The sequence below is a fragment of the Chaetodon trifascialis genome, chromosome 14 (assembly GCF_039877785.1).
Source record: "Chaetodon trifascialis isolate fChaTrf1 chromosome 14, fChaTrf1.hap1, whole genome shotgun sequence".
In the NCBI taxonomy this organism is placed as follows: Eukaryota; Metazoa; Chordata; class Actinopteri; order Chaetodontiformes; family Chaetodontidae; genus Chaetodon; species Chaetodon trifascialis.
The window spans coordinates 26,151,069-26,172,506 of NC_092069.1; the positions used below are offsets into that span (position 1 = coordinate 26,151,069).

The 21,438-nt window shown below is 48.3% G+C and overlaps 1 protein-coding gene across 5 annotated transcripts in view; it reads left to right on the forward strand.

Annotated features, from left to right (window-relative positions):
* akap6 (A kinase (PRKA) anchor protein 6) overlaps window positions 1-16,419 on the forward strand; it is a 165,760-nt gene extending 149,341 nt beyond the window's left edge. For 4 of the 5 annotated variants that reach the window (XM_070978774.1, XM_070978777.1, XM_070978775.1 and 1 more), the window contains exons 20-23: window positions 4,607-7,657; window positions 8,332-9,552; window positions 11,975-12,046; window positions 13,970-16,419. In XM_070978774.1, coding sequence (XP_070834875.1) covers window positions 4,607-7,657; window positions 8,332-9,552; window positions 11,975-12,046; window positions 13,970-14,014 — 4,389 coding nt within the window. In that variant the 3' untranslated portion in view covers window positions 14,015-16,419. The remainder of the gene's footprint in view (window positions 1-4,606; window positions 7,658-8,331; window positions 9,553-11,974; window positions 12,047-13,969) is intronic. The other variant, XM_070978778.1, reaches the window with a different exon arrangement.
* Window positions 16,420-21,438: the final 5,019 nt, after the last annotated feature.

The following is a 21,438-nucleotide window of genomic DNA, read 5'->3' on the forward strand; positions in this document are numbered from 1 at the left end:
TACATTCAAAGCAGCCTGTCTGCTCCTCCACTCAGCATGGAGAGGTGATTTATCTGTGCGCTTCTATTCATTTTGAATCAGAGCGGTGACGCCGGGCTCCCTCAGCTCTTTGACAACTGGTACAGCAGAGAGCCAGCAGAGACTCCGGCAGCAGCAGCAGCTCCTGCAGGAGCGCAGCCACATGAATAATCACCCAGACGCTGCTAGATAGCTCCGCTCTCCTTGGGCCTTCCAGCAGATGCTATGCTAACAAATGGGAGCAGTCAAACCAGAGCTAATGGGAAAAAGTTTTCCGTTTTCACCCCCAAAAAACACTGCACGGGTCTGTGGCATGCACACAAACACACAAACACCGACAGCAGCTGCGGTGAAGGCGCTGAACGGGCCGAGGTGGAGCGGCTGTAAACGACATCACAGCAGCAGCGGCGGCTGGCCCATAGGGGGCGCTGGGGCTCCGCCCCACCAGCTGTGGACGGGAAAAATATCTTGCGTTTTTTTTTAATCAATGTCAGTTTACTTAATAGTGTGTGTGTGTGTGTGTGTGTGTGTGTGTGTGTGTGTGTGTGTGTGTGTGTGTGTGTGTGTCTACATGCAATTTAAATAATTTAAACAACATTTCCACCAACTGACACTCCTTAAACAGTGAATTTCCACTGACAGACAGCGTATCATTCTCTCATGGGGCGATCGGCAAAGCGCCCCTGACTTGCAGCTAAATAGCCAATCCGGTTATGGTTGCTAGGGAAAAATGATGAATAATTGGCCTATCAACGTCGCCAAATTTAACACCTGTGGGGCGCTGAAAAAGTTGCCCCAACTGCTACGTAAAATGCCTGAAGGTTCAGGATTGCTAGAGCTACGTGAGGAGCGACTCCCAGACTCTGTCCTAACGGGGGAAAAGAGACGATGGCGATGGCGGTAAGAACTGGAGTTCAAGAGCAGCTTCCACCAAATTCAGTGAAATCATTATTAATGTACCCTTTTGTGAGACGGACGACAGAGGAAAAACTTCTCGTTAAGGAGCTGGGACCCGACGAGCCTGTAATCGACATTTCCCAGCAAACCAAGGAGAAAGATAAACTGTACAAACGGAGTTTTTGTCGGAGCTGGTTGAACCGGAAGACGTGGCTGGCAGGTTGTGGTGCAGCCTGTTCACTTTTCTGTTTCCCCTGTATCCTCTTCAGAAGGGACAAATGAGACAAAGACTGGACTAACTGACTTAAAGCACCTCTCCAAACAGATCAAGAAGCACGAGAGATCCAAAGTTCGCATGGAAAACTGCGTAAAGCTAGCTCGGAAAGATTAGCATAGCAACGCAGCTAGATGATGGGCACCGCATTGCTGTAAGAAGATAGAGGAAGATAAAAACCGTAATATTTTATCTGTTTGATAGCATCAAGTCTATTATAGCTGTAAATTGTTACTTTTTCTGTGAAACTGTGAAATTAAGTTATTGTTGTGGAACTGTCGTCATTTTCCGACACACCAGCCGCCACTGCATCACAGTAAGGAAGAGTTTATTTTAACGTAGCTGCCGTTAAAATCCTGATGTAAACTCACTGAATCCACTCCTGGTTCCCAGAGGATGAACCCTTTTGATTTTCCTCATCTGTCCTCGACCGCAGGCTCCAGGCTGGAAGAACAAATAAATCCTCCCACTGCTTTTAGCTCCCAGTCTCAGCCTTTGCACTGACTGTATGACGTTAGCTGTAGCATGCTAGCAGCATTTGTATTGACTGCGTGCTGAGAGCTTGTCCTCTGCTTGACGTCAGCAGTCACTCTTTCTTATTTCCCCTCAGCCTCCCTTCTATTTCCTCTGGTCTCTGCATGTTTATGAAGCTGATTTTGGGGCTGAAGTTGAAGCATTTTAAACTCACTTTGACGCGTCTTTGAATGAACTTGCATCTGTTGGTATCCGCTCACGTCTTTCCGCTGACTCTGAATGCACTTGTGTCTGAAGTTGTGTTTGGTTCTGCGTGAGCGCAGCGGTCTGAAGGTTTAGACCGAACGTGAACGAACATTTTCTGTCTTATTTGATTGTTTTTAGTGCTGAAGTGGTTTGTGGTGTGTCCTCATTTGGGATGTGAGCTACCTGTCAGATTTTAGCTGCAGGTAGCTCATAAACAGCCGGACTGACTCCAGAGCAGCTCACCAGACACCTCCTTCAGTTATCCTGTGTTTCCCTGCTGCTGCTGTAGGTTTATCCAGTACAGGTGGATCATTGTTGGGGTCAGCGTCGGGGCACCACCTGCAGCAAACTGCCTCTGTTCACATCTGTGCACTGACCTCATGTACAGTCTCTGCATTTGCTTCAGGTTCAGTTTGAGCAGACTTTGCTCTTGTTGTTGAGGTTTTGTTTGAACCTCTTTATGTTTCAAAAAGCTTTAAGCATCTTACTTTTCCTTTCCTTTACTTATTTCAGCACCAGGTGTGTAAAACCAGACGTGGACGTCAGGTGAAACTGCTTGTTTTGGTCTACAGGATGATCACATTTGAGCCCTCCGAGGCCACTAAAACCTGCTCAAACTGTGTTTCCAGTCAGCTTCGGGAACATCTGGACAACACTTTGGCCCGTTGCTGGAATATGGATGGGAAATTATCACCACTGTTTGACTGGTGTATTTGCCAGCTTGCCAGCTCTGCCTCGTTGGCAGAGAACCAAAAACTCCTCAGAGATATTTTCTGCTTTAAAAATGTGTTTTTGCACCTCTGCGGCCACCAGACACCAGAGTCACCTCCCTGCTCTGCCTGGGGTCCTAAAAATACCTGCAATCCAGCTATAAAGTGTTACGAAATTATAGAAACGAGATAAATTACGGATATAAATTATATACAAGGTTTTTGTGGGTCATCAGATACTTGATTTGATTGGATAAGGCTGATTGATAGCCTCTGCCCTGAGCGCTGAATGTGTTTTTGAATACGTCTGCAGTGGCAAAACCCAGCTCAGTCATTACCCCCATCTCCCTTATCAGCACAAGGGGAATAAACACAAATCTAATAGAAATTCATTACACAGACCCATATCCACACACACACACTCACACACACACAGAGCCAACTAGTTTATTAGATTAATAGGCTATGAATGGCTAATACGAATTACCCCCCTCTCTTGTTAACGAGACGCGGAGCAATTTGTATAATTATGTCTGTGGAAGGGAAGAATTCCTGTGTCTAAGCATATTTTTAGACAGCCGAGCTTTCTGAAGGCTTTTGATTACGTATTTACTTTGGGGTTTTCAGCTTCGTGCTCTTTCTCTCAGAAGTCGTTTTTGAATAATTCATCGCTTTGTTCCAGAGCGGAATAATTTGTGTTGAGATTTATGAGCAATTGCTTTGGGGTGGGCTGATTTTACTCTTTTTTAAATGATCACAGAACGTGTTTTGTCAGCGTCGGCTGTCGGCGTGTCTCTTTCAGACGGAGGCCCGAGTCGAGGCGGCGCTCTCAGGAAGGATACGCCGTTTTCAACACGTCCTCTTAAAGAGTTTGGTACCAAAGCAGGAAATCACCTGTACTCCCAGAGTGTTTGATAGCACAAATAAAACATTTCAGGCACTTTAAATGATAATAGAAAACTGTCCGACTTCAACAACAACTCACTTCAGCTTCAGCTGAACACACCATCTGACCTCCCGTCAGGCTTTCCACAGGAGGAAAAGGTCATGAAGTCCGAAAAATGATGCTCATTAACACGAAACCAGACACAATGAGACACATCGCTCCACCAGGATCAGGAAGATGACAAATGCTTTGAGGGATTTGTTGAAACATAGATGCTTAAGACTCAATAATTACTGAAGTTTTCAGCAGTGAATTCATCATTTAATCTCAAAGAATAAAATTGTGGCTGTTGATTCCATTTTGTACACGTCCACCACACACCAGCAGTGTTTCCAGTGTCCTGTCTGAGGACCTGCACTGATGAATAGAGCGTTCTCCATCCTCTGAAAGACAGTGTGACATTCAGGACCAGTTTTCAGAAATCCGCTCATTCTTCTTCTTTCTGAGTGAGATGACATGATGCATATCGATGTCTGTGTGTTTTAGGTGCAGAGCTGGAGCCAGGAGGCAGTTAGCATAGCTTAGCATAAATACTGGAAACTGGAGGCTGACCTGGCTCTGACCAAAGTAAAAAATATGCCTACCAACAACTCTGAAGCTCACTGATTTCAGCAGCCTGCTACAGCGTGCAGCTTCCTGTGGTCTTGTCGGTAGACTGTAGTGTCTGTAGTCACAGTGAGGTTGCCAAGTTTGGTACCATTAGACCTGCACAGAGACCAAAACTGAAAGCTACCAACTATATCTGGCAACAACGTTCAACATAATTCCCCCTAATAGAGCATGTTTGTGTACAGATTAAACAAGCAAGATCCAGCGTGTTAATTGTGAGTCCTAGAGGTCTTGGAGAGCGCTAAGGGAGCTCTGTCCCCCCACTTCTGATCTCTAAACTGAGCTAATCTCCTTCCAGCTCCAATTACTCGTTTTCCATTTTACAAAGAAAAGAAACAGAGCAAGAGGTTTAACATACAGCTGGATTAAACCCTCTGAGGTCGTGGTTTCACGGTTTTCTTACTGGACCTTTGTCTTTCTTCTTGTCTGCAGGTTCCTGGGAACTTTCTGGAACCAGGTCTAGTAGACCTCCACCAGATCAGCCCAGTCCCAGCTGGTCCAGTGGCACTGCCGCCGGATGACTCCTGGGAATGGGATGAAACCGATATGACAATCACAGAAGCAGAGCCACAAGAAGTACCAGAGCCCGACCTAACGCACAACCTGCCCACAGAATCGAATATGCCTTCAGACAGCGTTCTGTCCAACAGGAGTCAACCGGAAAGGATGCAAACCGATGCCCATCCTTGTCCTGAGATGATGTCCGGTATGAGTGGTGGATCCACATCAGAAGCTCAGCCCAGCGTCATGTCCCAAACTCTTCCAGCTAACAACAATAACATCTACCAGGTGTACAGCCTCCACACCGTCGAACTGTACAGACAGCCTCAGTTTCCTCACACTTCCTCCTCACCGCACAGAAACAAATCAGGAAAACACAAACAGCACCTCCTGCTGAAGAGCCTGAGTAAGGACTCCTCCTTCTCCTCCATCGAATCCCTGCCAGACCTCCTGGGAGGTTTGATGCCAAAAGGCCGAGGAGGAGAAAGAATTGTTGGCTACCGGGATGAGGAGAGCGAGAGGGAGGGCGGCAGAGGAAGCGGCCAATCGGCAAGCAGTCGACGGTCAGAGAGCGAGAGCGGCATCGTGAGTGACACAGGAGACACGGAGACAACAACAAACTCTGAAATCCAGGGAGAGGAAGAGGATCGGGAGGAAGAGGAGGAGAAGGAGCAGAGGAAATTTGAAATTGTAGACGGAGGTCATTTGGCCCTGCACAAAGGTAACGTCACCAGGTGCAACCACAGGCGCGCCAAGACAGAGGAGAATATGAAGGAGAAAGGATGGAGGAGGGCTGATGGCAGAGGTGAAAGCAGAAGGAACAGAGAGGAGGAGAAAAAGAGGAGGCACAGGAGGGGAGGAGGGGAGGCGGTTGAGATCCTCATCAATGGACGTGGAATCCTGACCCCCGCTGACTCCGACTCTGACTTTGAGGTGGGAGGACTTGATGTGGACTCCTCCAAGCCCCTAATGTCCCGCAGTGACATCATGGAGTTCAAAGCTGATTTCAGCGGTCTGGAGACTCCTCCTGCTCTCAGCCGCCAGGCATCGAATCCCCTTTTATCTCAGAGCTCCTCTCTGGAGTCCATTCTGGCTCTGGGTGTGGAGTTATTTCCCTCCAAAGACCTGCTGCATCGTAGCGCCTCCCTGGAGAGCTGCCTGGTCCCATGTCGCAGCACTGATGGGGACACCGGAGGCAGCCTGGCCAGTCTGGGGGAGCTGGACCTGGGGCAGAGCAGAGAGGTGGATGGAGCTGAACCAGGAGAGCAGAAGAACAATGACAGTGGACAAGGAGAACCGTCCTCTGGGGAGCTGAGCCGAAGAACTCTTGACCTCCTGAAACGCCTGGAGAACATCCAGAGTCCTCTGGCAGGAAAGATGACCCGCAGTGTTTCCGACATGACGCTTCGGAGCAGCTCCCCACAGCGCAGCAGACTCCCTGCCTCACCTTCTCTTGGAGGTCGACACGCCCCCCTCTCCGGGATTTCAGGCTCGTCACGTAAAGGACCGCCATCTCTGATTAACGAGAGCTCGGCAACAGCGTCGCTAACGGAGCTGAGCAGCACCGAGGACTCGTCTCTGGGCTCCGAAGATTTCGCTATGCTCAGAAATCAACGCCACCTCTTCCTGGATCCCACCGCGGCAGACAATGCCAACTCGAGCTCTTGTAGGAAAGGTCGCCATGGAAACAGCCAGGGAGGACAAGGGATGGACGAAACAGACGCGGCGAGTTTGAGCCTGGTCGTAAACGTCTCATGTACGTCAGCGTGCACAGATGAAGACGAGGACGACAGCGACCTTCTGTCTTCCTCCACGCTCACGCTCACTGAGGAGGAGCTCGGTGTTCGAGACGGAGAAGATGAAGAGGAGGACAGGTTGAGCGGCGGCTCCTCTGGTAACGAGGATGATGAGGATGATGATGAAGAGGAGATGGAGGGCTCTTACGTCCTGGGGCTGGAGTACATGAAGAGGGAGCTGCAGACTTGGATCCGATCTCCTCGCGCCTCGTCTTCCTCCTCCTCAAAAACAGAGGCAGGACTCCGGGACGAGCTGCAGTGTGGGACCAACCTCTCCTCCACCTTCACCTCCTCCTGTCAGAACAATGAGCAGCACTGCTTCCTGAACCGCACAGCCGCGAAATTAATGGAAACCAACACCAACAGTGACAACAACAAAACCAAAAGAGGTCATAAAGAACAGGAGGAAGACGAGGAGAACCGGAGGAACGCGACGAGGAGCTACATCAGCCAGTTTGTGGACGACGTGGAGAACGGAAACGTGGACCAGAGCTGCTTAAAAGGGAAAGACGAGGACGACGAACTCCTCCGAGAGGAGTCGAGCGTGTTCACAAAGAAAGGAGAGTCACTGAGGGAGTCTTACCTGTTCAAAACGGGGGAGTCAGTTCAGGATGTCAGTGACCTGATCGCGAAAACGGAATCAAACCCAGCGAAGCTGCTTCCTGCTTCACCGTCCTGCGAGCTCCTCCCCTTCCTGTCCAAACGCGCTTCCTCTTTAGTCGGACAGCTGAGAGGGGAGCTGCCCTGTCACAGCTCCTCCCTCCCCTCGCCTCCTTCCCTCTCGCCCGTCGAGGACTGCAGATCCCACGATGCCTTGCAGAACAGCAGGCTGGCGGCCGGAGGACGGAAGGCCATCACCATTCAGGAAAAGTTCAAATTCTCGTCGTTTGTGACGGAGGAGACGAAGAGGGAGGTCAGAGACAAACAGTCGTCCCTGCCTCCCAAGAAAAAACACAATTCTCACTCCTCCTGCTGCATCCACCTCCCCTCCCCCTCCTCCCTCCATCCGTGCAGCGTCGAGGAGGCCAAGAAAGAGAACGTGCATGACTTTGTGATGGAGATCATCGACATGACCTCACTGGCTCTGAGGAGCAAAGAGAATCAGCCTGAAGAGCCGAACCAGACCGATACCAGCGGGTCGGTCCTGGACCAGGGTCCTGCAGCGCTGACGCAGATCAGAGACAAGGTACACCAAGACAGCAGTCAGCTGCTCTGCAGTTCAGTGATGCCAAACCCAATTAAACAGAAAGTAAAACAGCAGTGTGATGGAGCTGCAGATGTTGATAATAAATTACAAATTATTTTAATATTTTCATGATATTTGAAGTCCTGTTTGACCTCATATTCTGAACGTTTTGAGGACAAATTAATCCAAAAGTAGCAAAAGTTATCTTAGTTAATTTGTTCACTGAGTTGGAGTAATTCAATAAATCGCATCACAGATCATAACTTTTAGGATGTAATGACTAATTTCTTCAGTATCTTTTGGAAGTGAAGTAATCTAAAAGCTAATCAGCTTTCAATCTTCATTTTATTTCTGAGAAGAAAAAAGAAATCAGGCAGAAAACTTTTCTCCTCTTGTTAAAGTGTAAAATACAAATAGACGTTTAATATGCCAACGAACACTTGCTGCTTTCTGGGATGGTTTGCTGATTGTTAGATTTATGGAATAATATTTAAATGTACATCATCCAAAGTGTAAAAATCGCATATCCAAAGCAAAAAAAAATCATAAAATCTAAGTCTAAATCACATGAAACAGAACAGATGATATGGATAAAACGATGCTGAAAGTCAGTTCCTCTCAGAAACAACCAGAAAAAAACACCTTTTCAAACTCTCTGCTTCCTCTTCCTTCAGGTCCTCGAACACTCCCACCGGCCCCTCCACCTTCGTAAGGGAGACTTCTACTCCTACCTGTCTCTCTCCTCCCATGACAGCGACTGCGGCGAGGTCAGCCAGTGCTCCGAGGAGAAGAGCTCCACCCCGGTGCCCTACAGCCTCCCGTCGTACGTCACGCCGACACAAGGCCTGGGCAGCCCGAGCCCCGAGCCCTGCAGCCGACAGCAGAGATCAGCCTCGTCTCCTGGCCTTCAGTGCAAGAGCGCCGTCTGCACTCTGGATTTGAAGGCCGTCGATGGTCAGGCTGACGGAGCTGCGAATGGCCGCCGCGTCGAGGAGCTGACAAGCCCCTCGCTATCCCTGCCCCCGAGCCCAGACATCAGGGATGAGGAGACCCTGTTTGCAGCCTGCACGGAGGAGGTGTATCTGGGCCCTCCCCTCTGCTACAGCATGGTGCTCACCAAGAAACCCCAGCAGTTCATGCTGAAGGAGGATCTGGACCCTGGCTATGAACTGAACAGCCTAGCTTACTCTCCTGGTTCCAAACCAGGTGATAGTTTGAGCCACCTGTCTCCCTCAAAGGAGTGTGTGTTGGATAGAAACCAGGACCACCTGTATGTCCGAGGATCCAGTCCCACAGAGGACGCACAGAGCTCCTTGTCTCCTTTCCTGGAGCCTTGTCGCAGCTCATCCTCCTCCTCGCCATCAAACAGCGCCTCCGCCTCTCTCCAGGGGCCCGGCTCCAAACCTGAAGATGACAACCTTTCCTCTCCTCCTCCCGTGTCCTCTGGCGGCGAGAAAGAGAAGCGAGGTGAGGACCCGTACCTCCTCTGTGATGTCGCTGGAGGAGAAGTCGCGGCCGCTGCGAGTGTCAGTGCGCCGCAGGAGGAGAGGAGTCGTAATGAGGGGCCTCCTTATCTTAATCCCCGGGCGCGTGTCGCCCCGATAGACTCCTCCGCAGCCGAATGTTTGGCAGATACTAAAACGCTTGAATCCAATATGGGCGCCGTAATGACCAAGATAAGTGTCTGCAGCTCCGCTACAAATCCCTCAAAAGAGCCAGCCGCCACCGCCACGCGTATTAATCCCAAAATTAACTGCTCGCCGATGAGAGAGGCAGATAGGGAGGAGGGGAAGAGGCGAGGAGAGGTGGATACTCGGCGGGTGAAGCAGGAGGAGAAGGGGAGGAGAGGGCGGAGCGGCTCACAGCAGGAAGCAAAGACAGCGGCAGAGAAGCAGGTTAGTGTTCCAGGTATTAGCCTGATCTGCAATCTCAGGACATTATACAGGCCGTGATACTGCTCCTCACCTCTCTACTCCAAGTATTAGTCCGAGCCCCTCAGTGGGTATGAATGTAATGAGGCCGGGGTGCATTTCTCTCATTTCCATTTCTAAGGCCAGACGGACGTGAGAGGTTCTGATATGTGTAACCTCCCCTCCTCCTCCTCCTCCTCCTCCTCCTGTTCTTTTTCCTACTCTCACTTCCTCACCTTTTCTGTGTCCTCTTCTTCCTCATCTTCTTCTACTCCTCCACTCCCTCATTTCTCCTCCCTACCTTTCTTCTCCTCCCCCTTTTTCATGCTTCTTTCCTCCTCTTGTCTGTCTTCATTTTCTTTCTCCCAACTTTCCCCTCCACTCCTCTTTTCCTGTTCCTCCTCCTTCCTTCTCTTCCTCTTCTCCTCACTTCTCTTCTTCCTCTCCTCATCACTTGTTCTCCTCTTCCCATCCTCTTACCTTCCCCCTCTCTTCACTTTTCCACTTCTTTCTCCCTTTCTCCTTCTCTATTTTCCCTCTCTGCCTCTTCCTCCCCCCTGCTCTTCCTCGTCCCTCAGGTGTTAATGGAAGGGGGATTTGCAGACTTCTCACTTTTTCAGTTAAAAGGTTAAGGTCCACAGAACAACATCAGCATAATTACTATCAGTCAGATTTCATTAGGATTCATCAGCTAAGAGCTTCCTCATCTCGCAGTGATCGTTCAATTCATTTCATCGCTGAATTAGCGTGTTTGTGCTCTTTTTAAGTTTTCTATTTCCTTATGCAAATGAATTCTGGCATTTTTTACAATCTCTGCAACCTTGCTGCCTCCTCTGTTTATCAACTTTTACTCCCTGAAAGAGGAGCAGGGCTCAGCTGAAGAGCTTCATTTCTGATCTAGTGCCGAGCGGCCTGTCGTCATCTCTCACGCGGTGCATGTTAATGTGGACGACGTGTCCTCTGCGCTGTTCAAAGTCCAATAAATAAGACTTTTACTGCACCGTCGAACAAAGTCACAGTGGAACGAGTGGCTCCTACATGCTGCCGTGTTCATGACGTCCCACAGCAATAAAGTTCTGTTCAAAACGAACCATTCTGCTGACTAACAGCTGGGTCAGCAAGCTAGCCGGTTAGTTAGCTGACTGGTGGTAAGCGGCTAACTAGCTGGGTCAGCAGGCTGGCTAGTTAGCTAGTTAGCTAGCTGATTTGTGGTAAGTGGTTAGCTAGTTGACCTAGCTAGCTAGCTAGCTGACTCATGGTAAGCAGCTAACTAGCTGGGACAGCAAGCTAGCTAGTTAGCTAGTTGACCTAGCAAGTTAGCTAGCTGACTGGAGGTAAGCGGTTAGCCTCGCGAGCCTTTCAGGCTCATGTTGCCATGTTACCGGCTAGCTAGCGTGTTAGCTTGCCACAGAACATCGCCAGCTAGCCCTCCAGTGGTCAGCAGGCCTGCAGCACGTAGCGACACGCTTTTAGCGAGGTTGTTAAATTTTGCTGTGTCATGCTCTGGTGTGATGTACTATGAAAATCACCATGACAAACCAGGAAATAAACACCGAATATACGGTTATATAGCATGTTCTCCAGAAGTTCTTTGTGCTTCTGTGAGGTGATTGGCTCTTTTTTCTCTCTATTATGACTTAATGTGACTTAATTAAGGCCTGCAGTGAGATGTCAGGATTTATGACCTTTATTCCTCAACAGTCCCCTCCATGCTTTTCACACAGTTTTTGTGAACCTGCAGCAGCAGTTCGTCCTGATGCATCGCAGTTTCCTCATTAGCTTATAAATTCATTAAACTGGCATCAGACAAAGGAAATGCAGAGACGGCGCGGTCGCATGTATGTGTGCATGTAAGCGTGACTTCATCTGCATATGTGTGTGTGTGTGCTCGCGTGTGCGCGGACTGGTAGATGTATGTGGAGGGATAATAGCTACACAAGTCTTTACAAAGCGATTAGTTGTGAACCAATTAAGAGCGCGGGGTGGAGAGGGGGAGAGAATTGTTTTCGGCCTGATGCTCGTTGTTTTAATTTGCAACTTTTCATCAGTTTGGGCTCAAAGAAAGAACAAGCCGATTAGAAAACAAAGACAAACAACGTTTCAGCCCGATAATGCCGTTTTGATTTATTCTTCCTCCCCTCTCTTGTTTGTCTCTCTCCTTTAGTCGCTCCCTCGCCATCCATCGCCTCCTCTCTCCTCCCTCTCTCCCACTGATGAAAAGAAAAGAATAAAGTGGAACATTGTTCCCTCGCTCTCAGCTCGATCGTGTGTTTGCCTTCATGTGACTGAGCACTTTCTCTCTTTTGTTTCTTCTCCTCTTTTCAATCCTTTTCTCTCTCTATCTTTTCCTTTCTGTTGCCTTCGTCTCTCTCCATCTTCTCCTTTTTTTGCTTCCTCTCCCTCTCAGGTGAGCTCTCGATCAGCTGTCCATCACGCCAACAGATCGGGGCGGAGCCAAGCCTCAGTGAGGACAGTCAGAGTGAGTTAACACACACACGCACGCACACACACACACTCATCCATCGCTGCAGGCTTTTAGTTTAGTTATTGGAGTTCATGCAGTGATGTCACGGCCTGCCAAACCAATCACAGAGAGCCAGACGTCACAACAAGAGCTGTCACCACATTTTCAATGAACGTCGCCAATAAGAATAAATACAAACAACAACAAAACCAGAATCAATCATCAATAATCAAACTGATCTCTGACAGCAGTTTCCTGAAGTGTCTCTGAGCTCATGTGTTCACAAAGTGGTGAACTCGCTCCATCCTCTGTGAACGGCTGAGCCTTTCCAGGACGCCCCTTTCATACCCAGTCATCATCCTCTCACCTGTTTACCCGTGGACAGCAGATATTTACAGAAATCAGTGAAGCTGATGAGGAAGAACATTAAATCTATTGACTCTGAGCTGATTTCAGGTCAGTTTGTGTCTCAAACACGTGGCTGACGGCTGGATGTGCGCTGTGATGTCATCAGTATCATCGTTCGCCTTTTGGAGCGCTGATGGAGATCTTTAAACGTTTCTGTTGAAATAAAACGCAGCGTCTCGATCAGAAGGGATTATTATGGGATTTCAGAAACGGGTTCAGTGATCCAGGCTGCACACGCGCCGCGAATTTACTTTGGTTTTCATCATGTTTTCTATTTTTAAACTCAAATCAAACCAGGAAGCTGCAGAACACGAACAAAGGCCGTCACTGACAGCCTGCGTGTGTGTGTGTGTGTGTGTGTGTGTGTGTGTGTGTGTGTGTGTGTGTGAGAGAGAGAGAGATGTGGCCGCCCTATGGGTGCCTCCAGGGCTCAGCAAAACCTACTGCCCCCATACTCCAAACACACACACACACACACACACCCCTGAGGGCAGGGCATGAGAGTCCAGGTAGAAGCTCTGACAGCCCAACAGCTGCAGGTGAGACAGACATGTTGTTCGCACACACACACACACACACACACACACACACACACACACACACACACACACACACACACACACACCAGAGGACAAACCCACATACACACTTACAAGCAAAGAAATACACACACGAACGCAAAATCAAGCTCAGTGTGCTCACACAACACATGTACACCCACGACAAAGGACACACACACACACACACACACACACACACATCATATCAGTGATGCATACAGCTGGTCCTGACCCCCATGGCGTGCCCCAGTCTATCCCACCTGTTCTCACACACAGACACACACGTGAACACACACCTGCAGACACACACACACACACACACACACACACACACACACACACACACACTGTACACGCAGACACAGGTGCAATTAAAGCAATCGTGAATGCGTCTCATGAAGTGCTCTGTGACCCAGACAGCAGAGGGTCTGCAGTGTGTGTGTGTGTGTGTGTGTGTGTGTGTGTGTGTGTGTGTGTGTGTGCGCAGTTTCCATCTCTGACTCATGTTTGGAAAGTTTCATAGAAACGCTGAAGAGAAACAGGAAGCAGAATCATTTAAAATGAAAGTGAAAGTCCTCAAACTGAGAATAAAAGCACATCGTTTGTTGAGTCGAGCTGAACACATGAACATGAACCAGGATGAACAGAGCTCCATTACTGGAGTGACTGTTCGCTGAGCAGAGTGAATTCACAGGACGCTGCAGAAGTAAACAGGAAACACGTCTCATTTTTAAAAGATACGAGCAAAAAAAAAAATGACGTATTTCACATCTGAACAAATGTCTCACAAATATGTAGTTTAATTAAAAAAAAACATTTCAAAAGCAGCTGCTCGCTGTAGCTGGGGACTACTTTCAGCGGCGGATTGATCAACGTTTGGACTGTTTTGATCATTTGACCAGACTTTAACGATGGCTCTGTTCCATTTATGTGTGTGTCTCTCTCTCCCCCCCCCCCCCCCCCCACCCAGAGACTGCCTGTGTTGGGAGCAGGAACCTCCAGGATCCAGCTGTAAGGGAGCTCTCTGCATCTCCTCCCCGCTGAGCTGAGCTCTCTCCTCGGCTTCATCTTTGTGGCTGCCTCCTCTCTGCTCCTGGAGGCTCTCACCTCCCTGATCTCCCAAATCTCACGGCTGTACCTGAACGCATCGTTAAGAAACTGGACTGAAAACTCATCCGGCCGTTTCAGGGTCACCTTCCAGCTGATTCGAACTTTCCATCAGATTCTAGCTTCTCTGTGATGATGGAGCAGATTTTAGGGTTTGTCTGTGGAGAATATCCAGTTTTCTGTCGTAGTGAAGAAGAAAACATCCAGCAGCCATTTAAATGTGATATTGAGAATATTGAGTTATTGATTGAACACTTTCAGGATGTTTTAAAGCTAAACAGGAAAAATAAACTCCTAACAAAATGCCTTCTTCCATCTAAGTGAAGGAAACCCAGAATCAGCTTAATTAATTAGTTATTCACTTAGTTTTTAAATGATTTTTAAGCATGTTTTTGGTGCATCATGGGGAACATGAACTGTGCCAGTGCAGAGAGTCAAACACCAGGAGTTCTTCGCTGTTGATGGTGTTAAACTGAGCTGGGATCAGCTGGATCTCACACTGTGTGCTGCAGTTAGCACAGTTAGCACGTTAGCTCCCGGTCCGTGTCTGTCGATGGCGTCAGAATTCAGAATCTGTCTCCGTCGCTCGTCTCTGTGGTAGAAACTCGTCATCCCGTCGCATCAGCACCTAAACTGACCAGACGACCACAGAGCCTCTAAAATCTGAACAAGTAACTCGATTTGTTCCAGCTGACATGAAACGCTGAACCTGCTGTTCACCGACAGGAAGAAACCTCGAGTTTCTGTTGAGAGACGTCAAAGATCGTCCAGGTTGAGTTTGTGTTTAAGGCTGAAAATGAGGTGAACTTTGCAAGAGACAAAGAGACCAACGAGTTCCATTAAACTGTAATTCTAAAATGTAAAACGTCAGACTGTATTATCGTGACTGAACTCGCTGCTACGCTTCGATTCAGTCGTTCGCTTCGAGTCTGATGGTCGAACCTAAAAATGCCAAATCGAGACGACGGCAGCAGTTTCTTTAAACTCCTAATCGATCGACGTGAGCCTGACGAGGACGTCGTGTCGCTGTGAATGAGAATTATTGACCGTCAGGATCAAAGATGTCTCAGAGCAGAAGACACGACGTCGTCCTTCTGATTGGACGTCCTCTGTCTCGTTCTTTTATCATGATGGAGTTTAAGTGTTAATAAACACTTTACTGGAGACTTCAGTCCCATGTTTTCACGCTGATTTTACCGTCTGAAGCGTAAAAATACGAGTGCGCAGTCGATGAAGTTGTAGGAAACGTTGGTTTCCTCTCCAGCAGACTTGTGAGTTTTCGACCTCGACGGCGGCGTTCGATCACGAGCTGAATGTTCGACTCGATGACGTTCCTGCAGACCGGTGGCTTCGTTCAGGACTCAGTAACTGTCAGGTTGACGGAGGAAGCGGTGACGGCGCTGTGCTGACTCCTCTTTAGGTGTCATTGGTGGGAGGGCAGAGGGTTTGACTCGTTCGCCTGATGGGAACAACAGTAGTAGTGTTCTGGGTCGGTCCGGTCGGCGCAGTCAGCTGTAAGTTTTACCACTTTGTAGGCTGACAGTGAAGCTCGCAGGGACTCACGCACAAACTCGTTGATGAGAGGCACCTGAACGCACCGTTGGCTTCCTCCAGAGTCAGTGAGGGTGATGACGCTGTGCTGAACCCTCTGCACACCGTCTCATTGGCTGCCATGCTCCTCCTCATCCTCACCTCCTCACCTGTGAAGGTCGCATCACCCTGAAATTGGTCTCAAAGGCTTTTTGCGATCAACATCATTTGATCCTGATTGATTCGACAAAGCGATGAATGTGGTGGTGAATTGTTGGACGTACCTGCTGCTACAGAGCGGTGGAAGAAGCCGCTGAGCTCAGAGGGAAGTGTTCTTCACGCCATCAGGTTACATCTGTCAGCGTTTGTCCTCTGCAGACTGAGAGCTGCGCCAGATCCCAAAAATAGAAACTAATATAAAAAACGACGATGTTTTATCTATGCAACACAACCAAAGTTGGCGAAAGCTGAACCGGTGTTGTTGTGTAGGTGTTCCGGTTTGATGACTGTTGATGGACGTGTGTTGTTGTTGATCTGCTGTATGTCTGTACACCACTACTGTACCATGTATTCTTTCCTTTTTTTACTTCCTGAGCGACGATTAGCAGTGACGCTGGGGTTGGGGGTCGGTGTCGAGAGGTGTGCGTAGGACAACATAGGGTTAAGATCTTTAAAATATAATTGTGTGCCTTGCTCTGCTGTTACTACTTCTACCTTTTTTGTTGATTAGAACCACTGCTGTTCCAGTTAGGTGATGAAAACACGCAACGAAACATAAAGTGAGAAACAAAACGCGTTCATTTGAGCTTGTGTATATATGTGAAGGTGTAAAATGCAGAGGGAGGGATGCTTGGTGTTTGTGTTTATTTAACTCTGTATGTGACCTGTGATGTGGAATATCTTTATTATTAGTATTGGCCATAAAGAGCTTGACTGCATGGTTCCTGTGAACTACAATGTAAAACCAACTGTTGACAAATAAACTTAATTTATTGGAAAAAAATAAAATTTCGACACAAAGCTTTTTGTTCATTGTGCCGAGAAAACAAACGATATCATAAAAATCACAACAAGGTGCAAAGTTTCTACCAGATAAAACATTAAAATTACCCAAAATAAAACGACAACAACAATAAAAAAAAACATGAATCAGACATGAGACATGAAACGATCATGTAAGAAGTAAAAGTCTGCACCGTACGTCATATTTCAAGGAAGAGTCCTGCAGAAATCCACCAACCAAATGCAAAAATGTGCATCAACCAAAGGTCACAGGTCAATTATCCGACATGCAAGCTCTGAATAAACTTCGAATATGGAAGACCAGACCAGCTAAAGGACCCAGACCACACCTGAACTCAGACACCTGAGGCTCAAACCCAACGAGGCCACACAGACACGCCACCACCTGGAGCGACGCGTCCTCGACGTGAAGAGGCTGAGACGAATCTGTGTGTTGATGAAAGTGTTTCTGCGATGGTCGTTACAGCTGCACCTGTAAAGAAGACGAGCCTCCACACTGACGGATTCACCTCTGAAGGCAGATTTCCCGCCTCGCGACTCATCGCCTGACGTCGACCCTCCAACACGCTGCTGTTTAAACGCGGCTGGTTTCTGTCCGAATCTGTTTTGTGCGTCGCTGAACGCTGATGGAGAGCTGAAGGTGTCACAGTTTGAAAAAACACCTCCAAAGTCGTCATTCATGACACGTTGAAGTTTCTCCTGCGTCCGACAGGTTGACAAGTGTTAATCTCAAGTTTTGGACGCGAGCTGTGGATGAAAACACTGAAATGAAAGTTGCCGTCGTGTGTCAGGAACTCTATCATCACAAAAGCATCATTAAGGTTTTGTGATCTTCCAAAGGTTTGCTTTCTGCCCTTAATCAGATCTGCGTTTTCCTGCCTGCAGACGCAGCGTTAACGCTGAGGAGACTGAACAATTGAAAGCTGAAGCAGGTGATTGGATCGGACGATAAACACACGCTTCGATATTACACAACGTTAAATAATGTTTACTTCATCAGAGGGAGGTCAGTCCGTGAAAGCGGAGTGCCGCGGGTGACACGGAGAAGATGGAGGGATGATGAGGAGGACGGGCGGAGGAGTCGCTGTGATGTGGTTTGCACCTCTGCTGAATGCAGAGGCCGACACCGCAGATCAATTTGGCCCTGATTGCACAGACCGTCCTTGATGACATTCTTCAGAGCTGAACTCGCTCTGATGCTGCTGGTTTGCTGATGGAAAGTCTCAAATCAAGCATGGACGTGTTTATGTCGCTGCAGTTTGTGGAAAATATTCTTACCGGGCTCAAAATTATTGTTATTGACGTACTGACCTTCAATTGTTGGAGATAACAAGACTAATTCTCACAGCCTGCGCGTGTGTGAACCAGACACCACGACCAGCCTGCGGACGCTCCGCCACCCCCGCCTCATCACAGTGGCTGACCACGCTCATGGAAACCTGCCTGTTAGATTTGAAAATGTGTGGGTCAAAGGTCAGAGTCATGGTGGTCCACCTCATAGACGGAAGCTCAGAAACACAAAGCGAGAACAGCATCAGAGGAGGAGCAGAGACGAGCTGGACGGACGGCTTTCCACGAGTCTCCTGAATACTGGACTTGTTATGGTCTGTAACGTCTCCTGTCCCTTCAGTGAAATACAGAGCGACACGTCTCTGTCTCACGAGCAAAGTTCAGTTTGACAAACTGATCCCACCTCAAGCTCGCTCACAAGGCTTCCTGGAGATTTCTGAACCGCGTCACGTGGTCGTCAGCTGTCATGGAGACAGATCTGTTTCATCTGAAGCATCCGCAGGACTTCGTGTCCATGTTGGACAAACGTTCATCATCAAAGTTTAATGTTGGCAGAGGAAACTTAACAGCGCGGTCCAAACTAAAGGTCCACTGACTCGCTTTCCTGTGGCCTCTTCTCCTGGTTCGTGCTGCTGTGAGCTGATGCTGAGCAGGTCCTTGCTTCACTTCCTGCCTGGCTCAGCGTCCTCCGGCAGCTCTGGTCTGTCCTCTGCGTGTCGTCCCTCTCAGCTCTGTGCTGAACTCGTCGTAACGCCGTGTTGTGACACTTCCTTCTGTCTTTCGGGGACGATCAGAGCGAAGCTGTCAGAGGATTAAAAAAATGGCGGTTAGCTGCAACAAAACACTCCACATTAAAGCAAATTGCTTCTTGCGATTGTTGATAGTTTCTCATTGTTGCGTCCCTCTCGGTCGGAGCCGTGATGCTGATTGTGGCTGAAGGGGCCTTCAGATGACTGATAAGCGCTGATGAATGAAAATGGAAATGCTTTTCAGCGTTTTGCCTTCAAAGGGAAATCAAATGAGGAGGACGGAGAGGGGAGAGCGGAGGAGGAGAATATTTGCCTTTTTGCAATTAACAAGATATGTTCTTTTTTTGTGGTCAGAAAAATGGAAATGGCTTTTAAGGTCGTAAAGGTCGAGCGCATCGAAGCATGGTGGCTCCGCAATTACTCTTCAGGCAGCGGGCCGGTGGGGGAGGGCGGGGGGGTCCGGCCGCGCACCGACGGTCAAATTAACAAGACGGCCGGCTCCCTGTTGAAAAGATCACATGTGATTACCGTACATCAAACAGACAGAGCGCTCAAATTATCTCCTCTCTCACTGTGAAGTCGGAGGAAAAGGATAAAACGCAGACGACTGATTAGTTAAAGGCTTTAAATGTCAAAACTTTCACCGTCCACAGCTTGAATGACTCCGCTCCGAGGAGGACAGCTGGGGGGTCCTCCTCCTCTTTGCACCCAGCACAACAAACCGCCGCCCTCGTGACATAATGAGGACCAACGGGAAACCGCTGGACTCCTCTCTGAACTCATGCTTTTAATTCATTCATGTGCTGATGAATCTGCTTTCGAAAGCTTCGGCCGCAGCTTTGGGATTCGCCCAGCAGAACCAGTGCAGCTCCAGTCTGTCCCTCTGCGAGCTGCACTGGTTTGAAGACATTCACTCATTACTAATTCACTGTGAGGATCCAGATTTTCTGGTCATGTGCTCGATAACATCTGATATTGTTTGTTGTGTGTTGAATATTTCATAAACCTTTTACAGTAAAATCGCAGAAAGAAGAAGTGTTTCCTCGTCCTGTGGTAGAACATCCAGATGTTTCTCGAATCTCCAGCCAAAAACATTTCAGGGATCCAGAACATCAACATAATTTGACCTTTTCCAGATTCACAGAGTTAAAGTGAAAGGTTCAAAGTGTCAGCGTGACGAAATGATGCTCTGCTGCGAAGTATTAGCATCAAAATGTGCTCGTTTAACAGGATCTTTAGAGGGTTTATTGTTTTATTGCGGGTCGTTTCTGCCACGTAGAAATGCAAAATGAAGAGGATGGAACGAGCAGCGTACTGACTGAGGAACATGTTCCACGTGCAAAAACACAAAAAATGTGCATCAACGTGGTGAAAGAGAGCGACTGAGCCGAGCTGAAGGTCCAAGCTGCTGTCTGCAGGAGATCTCTGGTTCATCAGGAGTCCACACACACACACACACACACACACACACACACACACACACACACACACACACACACACACACACACACACACACACACACACACACAGAGTCTGGTCCTCATGTGCTCAGGTGAGGTGAGACAGGTGAGGAAACCTGCGTGACTCTTCAACACAGGACGCAATCACCGCTCGCTGAATCAAAGTTCGATTTGAAAGTGTTTGTTATTAAAATGCTGCAGGATGGGACGTGTTTGAAAGCATCTGCATCGGCGTTGAATGAAAATGAGACGTGTGTGTTCAAACACACACACACACACACACACACACACGCGCAGTAAAGCACCTTCTCGAGCCGCTCTCGGCGCTGTAATGATCTTCTTGTGGCGCTGCACAAAGCCTCTGCAATCCCTCCTTCATTTTCCTCTCCTCTTCTCCCTGATGAGCAGAACCATCCCTTCATCATCAGCCGCACCATAATGTGCTTCAGTCTGGGGACGAGAGGAGAAAATGGAAGGATAGATTGGAAACAGATTCGCTGATAAGCTGATGCTACATTAGAGGTGTGTACAACACGCTGGAGTCATCAAGGGTTTGTTCTAAACAATCAGAGTGATCCATCGACGCCGCAGATGAGCAGAGGCTTCTGCTGCAGGTGAGACGTTCAGGGAGTTCTGGTGCACACCAGAAAGAGCTTAGCTTTCCTGACGGACTCAAACACACCGGGTTCCTGTCTGCCTTCAGTGCTTTGAGCTTCTGTTTTCCTGGTTACCTGCCTGTTAATGGACTCATTACAACGACACCTGTTCTGTCTGGGAGTCCTAATTCTTGACTCAACATCAGGTTTGTGGGAAGCTTTTAGTTTGTTAACCTGCCAACACCTGAAACCTCCTGCAGCTCCACATAAAACCACCTGCTTCATTAACTTCGTGTTGCCTTTGAAGAGACTGCGGAGCTGTTTGTGTGAGGTTTAGAAAATCGTTCACTGACAAGTTAAAACCATAAAATTCTAGTTTAATTATCTTGAATGACTTTGAATGACATGAAACATCCGTTTGTTTGATTTTCAGGAACTTCTGTGTTTGAGCTTGAAATCAGAAATGTGTCAGAATCTGGTAATTGCAGTAAGTCTGATGGGACCTGAATGCAGCATCACTTCCAGCTCTGTGTTTTCATGTCAATAAAAACCAGATGACAGAGAAAGTCACCTTCACTTCAACGTCGCGTCAGTGCAGCTGCAAAAAGGGAATTCTAAAACTGCCTTTAGTGCTGCGTTCAAGGACGCTCCCACATCCAGCAGATGATAGTCAGCTGACAAAA